This window comes from Neovison vison, chromosome 4 (genome assembly GCF_020171115.1).
Source record: "Neovison vison isolate M4711 chromosome 4, ASM_NN_V1, whole genome shotgun sequence".
Lineage (NCBI taxonomy): Eukaryota > Metazoa > Chordata > Mammalia > Carnivora > Mustelidae > Neogale > Neogale vison.
In genome coordinates this window covers 178,403,747-178,420,054 of record NC_058094.1, presented here as the reverse complement: position 1 = coordinate 178,420,054, position 16,308 = coordinate 178,403,747, and the positions used below count along the sequence as shown (strand labels likewise).

At 39.1% G+C, this 16,308-nt stretch overlaps 1 protein-coding gene across 2 annotated transcripts in view; it reads left to right on the top strand.

The window, feature by feature from the left end:
• RAPGEF5 (Rap guanine nucleotide exchange factor 5) overlaps positions 1–16,308 on the top strand; it is a 223,528-nt gene that overhangs the window by 70,744 nt on the left and 136,476 nt on the right. For both annotated transcript variants that reach the window (XM_044246197.1, XM_044246196.1), the window contains exon 7: positions 10,821–10,869. In XM_044246197.1, coding sequence (XP_044102132.1) covers positions 10,821–10,869 — 49 coding nt within the window. The remainder of the gene's footprint in view (positions 1–10,820; positions 10,870–16,308) is intronic.

The following is a 16,308-nucleotide window of genomic DNA, read 5'->3' as shown; positions in this document are numbered from 1 at the left end:
CTCAGGGTGGTGAGATCGAGCCCTGAGTCAGGCTCCATGCTCAGTGGGGAGTCTGCTTGGGATTCTCTCCCTCTCACTTTGCCCTCTCTCCAGCTCTCTCAAATAAATACATGAATCTTTAAAAAAAAAAAAAGGAAGTATTAAGAGTCCACATAACAGGTTAGTGTTCAAAAAGCAATGTTTCCATATTATCTTCACTTAAAATATTTTATAGTTTCCGAATAGGTCTCAGCAAGTTGAGTATGGTATAGGATTATAGAATTCTCTTCTTATTTAAACAATTTTATGAAATGAAACCTATGAAGTTACATTAAATAGTATTTTAATTTTTAACTTGTTGGGAATCATTAAATACTGGTAAACATGACTGCATAGTTTAGCAATTGAGACATTCATTCAGACTGGCTCTTAAGGTCTTCTGGTTCCATTGTGTGAATTCAGGAGGTATACTCTGATTTTTATAGCAGATAGATCATGTTCCAGAAGTAGGCTCTATTGGCAGGTTATGACAAGGCCCTAAAAAGCGTTCAGGGATAATTTTTTGGAGGGCCCTGAGGATCTGTGTTACTCTTTGTTGGTAGAGAGAATGGTCCTCCAAAGATGAATACATTACTTGGCACCTGCAAATACTACGTTACAGAGCAGAAGAGATTTTGCAGTTATAATTAAGGCTTTAGACCGGGATTATCCGCACGGACCCAGTCTAATCACTTAAGAGCCCTTACACACGAAGACCTTGGTCTGGCAGGAGTCAAAGAGAAATGGCAGGGGGCGCCTGGGTGGCTCAGTGGGTTAAGCCGCTGCCTTCGGCTCAGGTCGTGATCTCAGGGTCCTGGGATCGAGTTCCGTATCGGGCTCTCTGCTCGGTGGGGAGCCTGCTTCCTCCTCTCTCTCTCTCTGCCTGCCTCTCTGCCTACTTGTGATCTCTGTCAAATAAATAAATAAAATCTTAAAAAAAAAAAAAAAAGATATTGCTATGGGCTCTCACTTAAAAAAAAAAAAAAAAGAGAGAGAAATGGCAGAAGAGAAGGTACAGAAAGAATTCCAAGCATGAACGGGGTTCAGTGTTGCATGGCTGGAAGTGAGAACTAAGATCCTATGTTTAAGGATCAGAGAAAGGTCTCAGGAGCTCAGGGCAGGCTGCCAGGGTCCAGCAAGGAAGCAGGCGCCTCAGTTTTACAGATGCAAGAACTAGATTTTGCCAACAGCCTGCATGAGCCTGGAGCCACCAGTAAGGAATACAGCTGTGTCTATACCTGGTTCTGGCCTTGTGAGTCTCTAAGCAAAGGATCCAGGTGAACCACACTACACCCAAACTCCTGACCTCCGGAAATGTGGGATGTTCAATGGATGTCATTGTAAGCCAATAAATGGGTCATAGTTTGCAATGGCAGAAATACAAAATAAATACACATTCCTTGTTGAATGCATACCCACCGTCCCTTGATTCATGAAAGAGCAGTTAATCTCTCATACATCCAAAGCTGCCAGGGCTTAGCTAGTTAAGTTCATGGCTATCTCTGAAATTTGAAAGTGAATTTTTTTGTTTAAAATCCCAACTTTTTTTTTTTTTTTAAAGATCATATTGATTTATTTGACACAGAGATAGACCGTGAGTGAGGGAACATAAACAGGGGGAGTGGGAGGGAGAAGCAGGCCTCCCATCAAGCAGGGAGCCCGATATGGGGTTCAGTCCCAGGACCCTGGGATCATGACCTGAGCCAAAGGCAGAGCTTAACAACTGAGCCACCCAGGCACCTCTGAGAGTAAATTTCTAAAAATAAATTCTGTCCTTCATACATTTATGAAATCTTCAGAATTCTGTGGACATTTAAAAGTTTATTCTTAAAGTAAATGCTGAAAATACAAACACTTTAAACATGGTTCACAACTTCTCAATGAAACTTACCAGTCCTTTTACATGCATTGCAATGGAGCAGGGGCTGGGTAGGTAGAATGTAACAAGCAGGGGCAGTACTGGTTGTCAAGGAGCATACTCCAAGTGGGAAAGAGGGGCTTAAGCATATGAAGTATTAAAGTAATTAAGGACCGGATCCTTACTATATTTATTTTAAGGCCAACTATATTAATCATAATAACAATATGATGGCAGTGTCAAGCAGTGTTCAGATGCTTTAGGTGTTAACTAGTTTGATTGCAAAAACAACCCACTGAGGTAGAAGGCAATGACTCCACCCCACACCCTGGGATCCTAGAACTTCTTCCAAAGTCACCATAAAATAAATGGAGATTTCCTTCTCCTATTTCAGGCTTTTGGATCTTAGGTTCTGTATCTGTTCTTCCAGGGAGCCCTCCCATGTTAGCAATTTTTATAGATGGACTTTCTGATTGGAAAGGGATTTTGTTGATCTGAATTCATCCAAATACAGGTGTTTTCCATGTAACATTCAAACAGATAGGAGACCCCTAGAATTTCTGGGACCTGACTGGTGTTACAGTTAACACTGTTGACACAGTTGAGAACCTTACCTCCAAAAAGTGCAATGTTTGAGAAAAGGCATCTTACCATGGACATGTAATAAGGAATAAAAGAAATGAGTTTGCAACGTACAATATGTCCTTAAAGGTAACTTTTGTTAAATAAATTCTAAATCCATTGAAAAATTATTTAAATGTGGTATAGATTGAAAATACTCTGAGCTTACCAGAAAATGGAAAAAATAATGAGATGTAAATACTAAAAATATAAACGAAGTAAACATAATGCTTTATTTGGTTATTATAACTAAAATTGGAATGTTCAACATATAATTGTTTACTTAAAATACATTTCATATATGTGATATTTTCATTTGTTAAGAAATTCATGCAGCCCAGCCGTTAGGGCTTTGGGGAAATCCCTGATCAGGAGCAGTAAGAGCAGTTGTGAAGACTGAAAGAGCAGATACATCTGTTCTTTGGAGAAGATGTTAGTGTTGTTAGCTTGCTCTTTTCAGATTTCTTTCAACCAGTACCTCTGTAGCTTCTCCTGCAGTTTGTGTCATGAAATTTAAGAGATTTCCAAAAAAGGCCCCTGGCAGTTATTTTTCATCTGTTTAAGATTTGTGCCACCTTTATCTCTGTTGGGTGGCTTAGGTGGCTGTGACATCACCAACTCTTCAACTGTAAGCTGACAGATACCACTACCTACAGGAGGCCTTTGCTTGTTCTCTTTTGGTGGTGGATGATTTGAGAAGGAGGCGCTGGTAAAACAAATCTTGAGAACAGTCCTTTAGTCTGAGCGCTTCTGATCTTTACCTTCCCCTATAAAGCATCCTCTACTGAACTTTGCATGGGAGACGGTTTCCATAGTGGACGGCTCTGATTATTTGAAAGCTCTCAGAGCTAAAACATACCTTTTTGTAACTTCACTCCATTGGTCTGAATTGTACCTTCAGCCTTTCAGATATCTGAAGCTCATGATCATAAGATCATCTCTTCTCGGCAGCAGGGACACCTCACTTCTGTTCTCAATCACAGACGTCCATACTGCAAGTGGTCCCAAGATGATGAGTAAAGGAGTTCATTTCAAGGGTCTTATAATAAACTATAATATAATAAACTATTGGGGATCCCATCTAAATGGGAGGTTTCTTTAGCCTGTGAAAGATCATTGCTCAGTTTGTATCTTATCTGAAAGCGTGTTGTTTAAGGAGCATGTCTGTTTCTTTCTGGAGTTCTTAATGTCCTTACTAGCTTAAAAGATTTTAGAGTGGTTTAAAGATGAGTATATTTGGGAATAGAACAGGGAAGAGAATTGGATTATGTTTCTTCTTCTATTTAATATAGAAAATTGAGAAAATAGCTTCTATGTTTGTAAAACATTTCCATCACGGTATCAAAATTCAAATGTTTCTAAATAGATTTACTGAAAACCTTTAGGAAATCTTTGGCTATTTATTCAAAGGTACATGAGGTACATATTATTGGGATATAAACAGGGAGGATGTAGCCCCACTGGGGGAGTTGGGTAGCATTCAAGAGAAGACAGTAACTTAGGTGGGACCTGAAGGAGAAGTAAGTGATGGTCACACAAAGTGGGGAGCTGGAGAAGCATTCCAGAGAGAGAGAAGTACATGTGGAAAGGCCCAATTAAAGAAAGAACATGGCCCTTTTAGAGAATTTACAGGAGTTCTGTTTTACTAAAACTGGAGCATTGACTTCTTTTTTTTGAAACATAGATTTTTGAGAGGGGTAATGGAGATAGAATACTGAAGACCAGATCAGAAGAACACTACATATGCAGTGTTAGTCATTGGACTCTGTCATAGTGTCACAGGCCAGTATCTGAAGAGTTTTTTAGCAAGAGATGTAATGTAAAATTTATATTGTAAGGTGGGTAGTTTTGCTATAAAGAATGATGTGGTTTGAAGAGAGAAAAGTTAGAGACAACAGTCTGAATGGGAAAAAATGATGGGCTGAACTAAGTCAGGGACAACTCACTTTTTGGCTTGAGTCCCTGGGTGCATGGTAGTACCATTCACTGACATGGTATGTGGGACTTGGGGCAATTATACAGGGTAGGAAGAAGTGGTAAGAAAGTGATTTCACATTTGGGAGTAGGTAGTTGGAGCTGCTCATGGAACATTGAGGTCCAGGAGGTGAAAGGCCCTAGAGATACAGATATACTAGAAGCACTGTGAGTAAATGAAATGACCTATGAAGAATGAACAGAGAAGGTCTAGTGGGCTGAGGATAGATTCCTAAGGATCATTAAAATTTAAAATTTAAAGGTAGAAGAAAATTTAAAGGTAGAAGAAAAGGAGAGCTTTGGGAGAAGAGAAATAGCAGCCAGAGAGGAAATAGAAAAGCCTGGAGTATGTAGTGTCATGAAATCCTAGTGGTTAAGAAGAGAACAGGTAACAGATTCAAATCCTACAGACAGGACCCGGTAAATAGAGTGCTGCCTCCAGCTCAGTTAGCTGTTTCCTCCTGTGGATACTGTCTCTTCCTCAAGAAGCTGAACAGATAATGTTCCACACAAAATACAACCCAGATACTGATCTTTCTGGATTTATCCGTTTGGTTTTTTTTTTTTTTTTTTTTTGAGGCGGGGCAGGGGGAGGGCCTGAATGTCATCCTTCTAGTAATATTCCTAAAAACATTGTTATTTCTTCTGACTAATCTCATTTCCATTGTTAATTCACACTGTGCTTGTGATCACCTAAAAACTACCAGATCTTTTTAACATGAACCTCTGTCAAAGTAGTTGCATGTATATATGGTTGCCTTGAATAGCAGATTTAAAAAACTTAAGTGGAAGACCTTATTCTAGTGCATCTTGTTGCTTTCAGGCCACTTCTACCTACATATTATTCTTTGAATGGTCAGCTGTTGTAATAAAATTAATAGGTATAACTGTATATGTTCAACAGAGTCTCCTACATAAAAGATTTTTTAATAGCCTTGAAATAGCCGAGTAAGCATATCTTACCATCCCAGCATGCTTAACAAATACATCTTCAATGTGGTGACGGCAGTTCCTGGGAAAACAACTATTTGTTAAATAAACTGTTAGGTGGAGAGCAGCAGTGTCTAGACAGATGTATAAATAACTTTCTTAATTTTCTAATTATTGGTTTCTAATTATTGCTTTTCTAATAATAGGTAATCACAAGATTATCCACGTGTCAGGCTTGTGGCAATATTAGTTCTTTGGAACAACATAGTGACTTTGGAAAGAGGAAAACAGACCTCCGAGGAAGGAACAAAGGAAATTGTAACTTAGCTCCTGGATGTTCCTACCTCGGACAGAGGTCTAGCCAAGGCTCACTGCTCAGTTTGTGTCTTATCTGAAAGCGTGTTATTTAAGGAGCATGTCTATCTGTTTCTTTCTGGAGTTCTTAATGTCCTTACTAGCTTAAGATTTTAGAGTGGTTTAAAGATGAGTTGTATTTGGGACTAGAACAGGGAAGAGAATTGGATTATGTTTCTTCTTCCATTTAATATAGAAAATTGAGAAAATAACTTCTATGTTTGTAAAACATTTCCATCATGGTATCAAAATTCAAATGTTTCTAAATAGATTTACTGAAAACCTTTAGGAAGTCTTTGGCAATTTATTCAAAGTTAGTTTGTGAGGACAATGCTTTGGTTAGCTAAGGCCTTTGCCACAATTTTTCTGTCTCCCCAAAATGACCTTCATACTAGGCAACGTGGCTTTCAGGGGTCTCTTCCTCCAAGTCTTCTCAGTGAACCTCTCCCAGAGATGCTTCCTGGCACTCAGGGTTTGCACTTGACGCTTCCTCTTGCCTCTTGAGCCTTGGCATTGCCACAAAACAACTTCGTGAGCCTTCGGATTTGGGGGGCTGAAGGTACGACTAAAGTGCCAAAGAGAAGACAAAACACTAGAAGTAAGACCAGCTCTTACTCTTGTTGAATTTCAGGGCTGTTTAGTGAACAGCCCTGCTGATTGTTGAAGAAGTTTAAAATATTGCAACATGTTTCTGATGGGTCACAAGGGGAGAGGGACACTTTCAACAAATGTCTTCTTTGTCCCTTAATTACCCTAGCTGTGTAGATATTCACAAGAGCAGATACACCCTAAGCTACAGCTGTGTTTTTAATTATTTAGTGCTCTTGTATATTGAATCAACTATGATTTCAGTTCAAGTTTCAGCATCTTAAAAGTGTCCTTGCAGTTTTCCTTTTTCTTTGGCCGCTGGAACTGCTGATGTAGGAACTCGGTCTTATCATTTGATTGGATTATAGCATAATTCTAGAGCTACACTACAGGGAAGGCCATGTTCCTTCACAAATGAATTAAGTTAGAGGAGAACATCCTACAAAGGAAAGATGGATTGCCTTTTGAAATGATTATAAGATTAAAAGGTTGAGTCTTGGGAAAACTAAGATACCTTTTTTTTTTTTTTTTTTTTAAAGATTTTATTCATTTATTTGAGAGAGAGAGAGACAGTGAGAGAGAGCACGAGCAAGGAGAAGGTCAGAGAGCGAAGCAGACTCCCCATGGAGCTGGGAGCCTGATGTGGGACTCGATCCCGGGACTCCAGGATCACGCCCTGAGCCGAAGGCAGTCGTCCAACCAACTAAGCCACCCAGGCGTCCCCTAAGATACCTTTTTGAACAGAACAGTGATGGTCAGCCCTGAATCCAGCCTAGAGTCCATCACTTAGGGGCCTTTGAAACCACAGCAGAGGAAGTTTTCTGTACTCTCCCGCAGAGTCGGACTTAGTTGGGGCTTAGTGTCCAAAGTTTTTTAAAGCTCCCCAGGTGATTTTAAAGTGCAGTCAGACTTAGGAACTACCAAAATAGCTTGATGAAAATCCAAGCTAGTTAAAGAAAGCATTTCTTAATAAAGCAGTGATTCCATAGCTATTTGATAAGAAGAAGCATGAGGGGAAAAAATGAGGAGAAGAGATTTTAGTGAACAGTTTGTAGAGGTTTACCATCTCTTATTCACTTTTGAAGCACAAGAGCTCTGGAAAACAAGTTTCTCAGTACTTACTCAGTGACAAAACCTAACCTACTCTGAACATATATAATGGAAAGTCCCAAGGCCTTTTTCTAGTCTTCCATTGTCTCATTTGGTATGAATAATTACACATTTCACTGCAGAAATTTATTCATGTGTCTGATTTCTGATGACGAGTTGTTGCCCCCAGACCTCCCTGAGGATGTGACATTGATAGAGTCCCTCTCTGAAATGGATAAAAGTTGGAATTCTGAACTACATCTAGCCCCAGGGGGTGCAGATCATGGTGGGGAAGGGCTGTCATGGGGAAGGTCAAGGTAATAGTGTACCCTCCTTCTACTCACCGAGGCAGCGGATTAGCACCTACATTAAATAGAAAAAATGGCCAGTAGCAGCACATGGCTCTTGGCTCTGGCCACATCCATGTCTTGAGCCCAATCTTAGAAGAGGGTTCATTTCAGCCACAGAGAAAAACGAAGGTTAACCATCAACACGAGTAGATCAAATAGAAAAATAGTCATTTTCTTATAAAAGACTCCTCGGGAGAACAAACTGTCTCAGACTTGGGTGGTTTGGAACTACACATTTATTATCTCAAACAGTTCCTGACTGTCAGGAATTCGGAGCATCTCACAGCTGGGCTGCTTTTGCTCGGGGCAGCTCAGGAAGTTGTCAGAATGGGAGCCAGGATCCCGGCTGTCTGGTGCTGGGACCGGGACTTTGTGTTCAGTGCCAACCAGTCCCTTCCTAGAAAATTCTAGTTTCTGTTTCTGCAGCTGCCCAAAGTTTCAGTTTTCAGTATAAACGTAATAATTATTGGCAGAGGAGGCCCTGCGTCCTTCTGATATTCCGTTCTGAAGAGACCTCCTGGGAGTAGCTTATTAGTGGAGAATGCCTTCTCCTTGTTGTTTTTCTCTTGCCCTAGGTCCTTTCCATGATTTTCCAGAGGTTGCATAGGCATCCACCTCCTGTGGGCTAGTAAGTGACTGTTGATGACTGCTCTGGATAATACCAGGAAAAGACAGACAGATCCCTGCCTCGGTGGCGCCTCCTCTAGAAGACAGCAATTAGTCATTCATTTGAAAACTAGTAAATACTTGGCAGTGTGCTCTAAAAAAAGAAAAAAGGTTCTGTGGAGATGCTGTAGGAACATATAATAAGATCTTAGCTAGTTTGTGTTTTTGCTTGATTAGTGCTTTGTCCTTTGTGTCTTATACCTACCCTTGGGGTGTTTGTCAAAAGCCTCCATTCTGGGGCGAAAACATGGAAGCTGTTGCGCACCCCACTCCACAAAACACACTCTTAAATCCTCCCTGACTACAGACACTTGGGGGATTTTGTGTGGTTCTGTAGAGTAATCTCATTTACTTTAAAACTTTTTTTTTTTTTTTTAATTTAGGTTCTTTCTACATTCACCTATGAAGTTCTTGTCTCTCTCATTGCCCTCTGTCCCCTCCTTCCAGCCCGGCTGAAATGTTGTGTCCTTTCCTCACGCATTCCCTTTCTCCCTTTCTTGCCCTCCCACATCTTTGAAAGGATGAGGTGTTATACAAAGCTGGGAATCTAATACCTTCCTGTTCTGAGCTCTTTGTCTTTTGAGACATTTCTGATTAGAAGAAGAAAAACTGAAGATCTGCTGCAGAGAATTTCGGGAAACTGAGAGGAGGCCGAGGAAGACTGTTTTTGATCTTCCGTAAGCAAATGAAGGGATCTGCCTCTGGCCACTTTTCCCGTCTGTGCTTTCTTCCTGGCCGTGAGTCCCGCTGGGATCTTCCCTGTGAGGTCATAAAATCAGAAAGCGGTTGACAAGATCCTGGTGGATGTTTATGGTCTGCCTCTTTGCCCCAAGTATTTGTGACACGGTGAGGGAAGAAAATCCGGAATAGAGAGGGCGATAGAACCGTTACAAATATGTCAAGTATGCAGTAAGTGATGTTTTTAGTGTGTGGCTGTTTTTATTTGACTACCCGTACAAGTATTTGTAAAGGTTTTTCTCAGGTCATGTATGCCTTCTCTTTCCCATCGCCCTCTTTTTCTCCCCAAGTTGTTCAACTGCAGATTATCCTACTGTGAGCATTTTCAGAACTTGGAGAGGGACTGATGGACTTCTCATTACTGCATAATTTCCCAGAGAGGGAGCATCCGAAGGTATCAAAGAATGGGCTAAATGAAGAGTAAGCCCTTCTGCGTGGGAAGCATAGTAGCCAGGAGGGGAAAACACAGCAGTAAGGCAGTGGTGGGGGGCACAGAGAGGAGAGCTGCCTTCCTCAGGGGCCATGATCCTGGCCATTGAGAGAGCAGTCCACAGCAGGGTCCAGAGGGTAGCATATAGATCTACTTTTGCCTTCAAGTAAATGAATATAAATTAGATTAACTTCAATAGCAAGTCTTATGTAACCTTGAACTTGTGTGTTCTCCCTTTAAAATGTCATTAGTATAATAAGCTGCAGGGTGCTTCCGGACTCACCAGTGCCTCCAAACACCTGAACATATGCACACTTCTGAGCTTAAAAGACCATCCTAGAGAGGAATGAGCTTGTGCATTGTGGAGTATTTATTGCTGCTAAACATAGATTTCCCAAAGATTATCTTCATGGTATCTTTTTATTTATTTATTTATTTTAAAATCTTGTCTTTGAAAGTGACTATGGTTATCATTTTTGTCTCTTTTTTATGTTCCTCTTTGGGAATGCTTTTAGGAAAGGATTTAAGCCTTCAAAGTTGAGGGGGAGTGAGTGTGTGCGGAGAGAGAGAGACTGGGAGCAAGCAGAAATGTGGACAAATAAGTGGGGTTGAGGGGTTTTAAAGGTTGTCTTGTCTGTTCCCATTTCACCTACCCTGGGAGAGGGTGGTGCTTGCTTTTCTGGGGCATGTTTTCCAAAATGGTTGCCGTAAACCTGCCAGACTTCAAATGAGCATTGATTGTGTTTGAGTAGAGATCCAAGTACACCAGGACCACCTATTTAATTTTTCTAGAATTTCTGTGTAAGCTAGAATCTTTGAAGGGTTAAAGAGTGTTTAATATCTTTACCAAGGTGTCATGCACGTTTTAGTAATTAATTATTTGTGTCCTTTCTATGTATTTTATAATTACTGTTTTGAGGCTTTTCCCCAAAATACCAGTGTTTTACAGTGTATACATTCTGGCAACTGCCTAATTTCTTGTGAAAGTAGGTCAATATGATTCTTCCGGATTTTTGGCCTAAAATTTCTATGCAGAGGGTTTTCCCTGATTTTAAAAACAAACAAAACCCCAAAACGGGAGAGCAAACATAATTTCCATTGCCGTAACTCCTAATTTCGGTTCATACCTAAACACAAAGTACTGCTTTTGAGAACTACATTTTTCTTATTCTAATTTGATCTTTTCCCCCTAATATCTTACCAGGTACAGAGAGAACTAGCAGCTGTTATTGCTTTGAAAGCAAGGAAGTCTGGTGAGTAGTCTTTCCTGGAACTGGGTATATCTCAGGAAGTTTAGGTGCAGAATGCAGAAAAATATCACTGTTTCTTTTTAAAATGATCTGTTCTGCCATTGAAATAGCACAGAATACTCTATGTAGTTCTTTAAAATTTCACTGCTTTGCTTTCATATTTTAAGGAAAACTGAAATTAAAAATAAAAAAAATGTGTCTGTAATCTGTTGCAACCATGAAGAAAGTCTCTGTACACAACCCAAGAAGCAAATCACATTGCATTTACCTATCGTAATGACAGAGGAAAATAACACGAAGTTGGTCTTTGTTTAAGGGTGTATTTTTCACCTCAAAGCAGTTTCTTCTAAAAATAATTACGTAATGACTTTAAAAGCAAGCTTTTATGTAGGACTAATTGCGTGGATCTGATCCCTGATACCTGTAGGACACAATCTGGAAGCGATCTGTGGAAAGGAAAAGGGAGCTTTCAGATACATTTTGAAGGAGAGAAAGCCATACTCTGGTGAAATTCAATATGAGATGGAGACTTAGTGAGGTAGAAAAACACTTAGGAAGAGTGGGAGAAGGGGGCATTGTTTGCTGTTCAGAGAGAGGAGGTCATTGCTGAATAGAATGACAAACTGAGGGGAAATGCTACTTGGATCACGGCAAACTGGAGTAAGACTTTTCAGGCAGAAAGACTATGACAATACCAAAGAGATGACAAAAATCGAAGAAATAAATGGAACAGAAATGCCTCAAAAACACAAACCATGCATTTTACATCTTTCTTTTTCCACTTAGAAACACTAAGAGTTTGCTTTTCCCTCAGTTACTTTTTGAATCCAATATGCGTTAGTGTGAATTAGCTTTCCCCACGTAATCTCTTCTGCTTGTTGCTTTGGCTGATGGAGAGGATGCAGAGCCTGCGTGCCATAAAGGTGGAGAGAGGATGCGAAGAACAGCCATCTTGACCCCCAGGATAATGAGGAGGGGGCAGCCTGGATAGGGCTCATAAGTGCCAGCGTTAGATCGTGGTTGCTTGTGTAGGTGGAAGCCTGATGGAGAAAGGACATCAGTATAGAGGTTTTGGGAGAGAGGGCCAAGAGATAAATTCTGCTAGAGCTGCTCTTCGTTCCCGTAATCATAAGGAAACAAAACCTATGGTCTGTTTGAGTTGGAATGGTGGGATTTTTTTTTTTTAAGTTTCAGAAAAAAGGGAAATAATAAACTTGCAGTGTGTCATTGCTGGAGAAAACCAGAGCAAATAAATATAGATAGGCTGGAGAAGTGGGATGGAAGGGGACATTTGAACAAAACCCTGAAATCAGTGAAGGGATGAGCCATGTGGATAGCCGAACAAGAGCATCTGGGCACAGGTATGTAAAATGTAAGACTTAGGTGAAGGGTTTTTTTTCTGTGTTTGTTGTTTGGGTGTTTTGGCTTATGAATGTCCAGTTGCCCCAGCTCCTTTGTTGAAGAGACCATCTTTCTTTTATTGAATTGCTTTTATGCCTTTGTCAAAAATAAGTTGGGCATATTTGTGTGGGTATATTTCGAGGTTCTGTGTTGTTGTTGATTGAACAGATTCTGTTGGTATGCACCCGTCTTGATTACTGTAGCTATATATAATCCACTTTTCTAGGATTTATTTTCATGTCAGTAGTATAGATCTGCATCATCAGTAGTTTTGTTAGCTAAATATATGTACACTTTATTTAACTAGTTCTTGGCTGTACATTTAGGTTAATTTTTTTCCTATTTTAAATAATAATAGAAGGACCTAAATATATATTCTTGTGCTTGTGTTATTTTTGCTCTTTTCCAATTATTTTCTCATTATTATATATATAAATATATAAATGTTAAAATTGGAATATCTAGGTTGATAGCTAGGTGTAGACACTGTTAAAGTTTTGTTCTTCATGTTTAGGACTTTAAGTCATCTGCAGTTTGTTTTTGTATATGCTGTCACGTAGAAATCAAATTTTATGTTTTCTTTATGCTAAGCCAGTTACCCCAGGAGCATTTATTGGACATGATACTAACTCCATCATACGTGGAATTCATATATATTATTTCAATTACCTACCATAACTTTATAATAATAAGACTTTTTCTGGGGTAGGGATAAGGCAAATCTCTTTTTACCTTTCTTCTCTTCATAGTTTTTTGTTGTTGTTGTTAGTTTCTGTGAAATCTCACAGAATTTTTAAAAGTATATTACATTTATAGATCTCTAGATAAATTTGACATTTGTGAAGTAAGTGTTTCCATCCATGAACTGAGGATATCTTATTTTTTCAAATTTCTAGTACTGCTGTGAAAATTTATCTGTAAGGCCTTGTGCATTTTGTTTGTATTTTTAGTTACCTTGTGATTTTGGTAACTATTGTAAATGAACTATTTTTCTGTTCTCTCTCTCTCTCTTTTTTAGTTCTCTTCTGTGATGGTTTCTCAAGTCTTTATCTTTCATGATACTTTTTGTTTTAATAGATGTACTTTTTTAGAGAAGTTTTGGATTTGCGGAAAAAGTGAACAGAGAGTACAAAAGTTCCCATATACCCTCTGCACCTAGCTGTGCACAGCCTTTCCTACTATCAGCACCTCAGAGTGGCACAATTGTTACAATCAGTGAACCTACACTGACACATCATTATTGCCCCAAATCTATAGTTTACGTTAGGGTTCACTCTGTATTGTACATTTTATGGGTTTGAACAAATGTATAAGGATATGTATCTACCATTATGGTAGTATATAAAATAGTTTCCCTGCCCTAAGAATCCTCTGTGCTTCATCTGTTTCTTTCTTTCTCTCAATCCGTGGCAACCATTCATCTTTTTGATGTTTTCATAGTCTTGCCTCGCCAGAAAGTCATGGAGTTGGATTCATACGGTATGTAGCCTTTTCAGATTGGCTCCTTTTGCTTAATATTATGCATTTAAGTTTCCTTCATGATTTGTCATGACCTGAAAGCTCATTTCTTTGTGACAGTCAGTAACATTCCATTGTCTACGTGTTCTACAGTTTATTTATCCATTCATCTGCTGAAGGACATCTTGATTGCTCCCTAGTTTGGGCAGTTATGGAATAAAGCTGCTATAACACTGTGTAGGTTTCTGTGTAGATGTCAGTTTTCATCTGCTTTGTGTAAATATTAAGGAGCACAGTTACTGGATGGTATGGTAGGAGTATTGTTCATGTTATAGGAAACCACCAAACTGCCTGCCAAAGTGGTTATCCGATTTTGCATCCCCACCAGCAATGCACGAGACTTACTATTTTTCCATATCTTTGCCAGCATTGGTTGTTCTGAGTGTTCTGGATTTGGGCCATGCTAATAGTAGTATAGTGGTAACTCAGTGTTGTTTTAATTTGTTTTTCCCTGATGACATATGATGTGGAGCATCTTTCCGTATGTTTATTTGCCTGCTTTATATCTCCGGTGAAGTATCTGTTAAGGTCTTTGGATTAGTTGTTTTCTTATTTTTGAGTTTCAAGAGTTTTTTTTTTTTAATATTATTTGGGGAAGAATCCTTTTTGGGATATCTTTTTTGCAAATATTTTCTCACAGTCTGTGGCTTGTCCTCTCATTCTCTTCACATGATCTTTTGAAGAGCAGATATTTTTGAATTTTAATGAAGTCAAGATTTTTTTTCCTTAATGGAATCCTGTCTTTGATATCTAGAAGATCTAGGTATCTAGAAAAGTCATGCAATATTCAAGATCATCTAATTTTTCTCCTACTCATATTCTAGGAATTTTATAGTTTTGCATATCCAGTTTGAGTTATTTTTTGTGAAAGGTCAGGTTTATGTCTAGGTTTGGGTTTTTTTTTTGCATGTAGATATCTAGTTGTTGTAGTATCATTTGATGAAAAGACTCTTTTTTTTTTTTAGATATTTATTTATTTATTTGATAGACAGAGATCACAAGTAGGCAGAGAGAGAGGGGGAAGCAGGCTCCCTGCTGAGCAGAGAGCCCGATGTGGGGCTCGATCCCAGGACCCTGAGATCATGACCCGAGCTGAAGGCAGAGGCTTAACCCACTGAGCCACCCAGGCACCCCGAAAAGACTCTTCTTTATCCATTACGTTTACTTTGCTCCTTTGTCAAAGATCAGTGACATATTTTTGTGGGTCTGTTTCTTAGGCTCTCCATCATTCCATTGATCCATTTGTCTGTTATTTCTGTAATGCTCCACTGTCTCGATTATTGTGGCTTTCTGGTAAGTGTTGACATTGTGTAGTGTCAGTCCTCCAACTTTTGTCCTTTTTTAATATTGTGTTGGCTATTCTGGATCTTTTCCTTCCATATAAACTTTAGAATCGGTTTGTTAATATTTGCATCTATTGTCTTTTATAATTGGTAACTTCTACTGTATGAGATTTTGGTTCTAGCAAAAATGTAAAACTCAAATGAATTCTAATAACTTGTTTTAAAATGATCTGGGATTTCTCATATGGGCAAATATATCATCTATCAGTAATGACTAGTTTGTCTCATCCATCTAAGTAAATCCTTTTTATCTCATACTATTTCATTAGACAGGGTCTTTCTATATAAGGTTGACTAAGGTGATGATAGTTGGCATTCTCATTTTGTCCTTGGCTTTAAATATAATATTTTTGGTTAGAAAAGTAACATGAGGGTGCCTGGGTGGCTCAGTGGGTTGGGCATCTGCCTTCAGCTAAGGTCATGATCCCAGAGTCCTAGGATTAAGTCCTATATCAGGCTCCCTGATCCTAGGGGAGTCTGCTTCTACCTCTGCCCTTCCTCCCACTCATTCCATCAATCTCTCTCTCCCTCTCTCAAATAAATAAATAAAGTCTTAGAAAAAAAAGAATAACATGAGTCAACAAGATTATTTTACAGATGGAGAGGGTGGTTGGGTTATGGACATTGGGGAGGATATGTGCTGTGGTGAGATCTGTGAAGTGTGTAAGCCTGATGATTCACAGACCTATACCCCTGGGGCAAATAATACATTAGATGTTAATTTTAAAAAAGGATTATTTTAGTGAGAAACAAAGACATTACTCTCCTGCACTCCCAAACAAATTTGGTAAGCAGCATAAGGACAGAAATAACCAATAAGTCCAACAAGTTGTATACTGAAATATTCAAAGAATCCAAATATGAAAAGTACTAGAGATACTTACCTGTTTAACTCCATACTCTCATTGTTTGAGTTGACGTTGAGAGGAGATGAAAAATGACAATGGCAAGATACAAGAGAGGCTATCACAGGTCTGGCATTCCTTTGTGCCTTTCTCAGATCCTAGTTTGGCACCTGCTGTATTCCAGGTACAGTTTAAGATGGGACGATAATAGCAAAGATAAATGTGACCCCTACTGTTTTTAAATTACAACACATGTTTCATAAATGGAAAACATTAATGAACCACTGGCTGTTTGAAAAAGAAGAACGTATTACTATGTGGTTAGGAGGTGATAA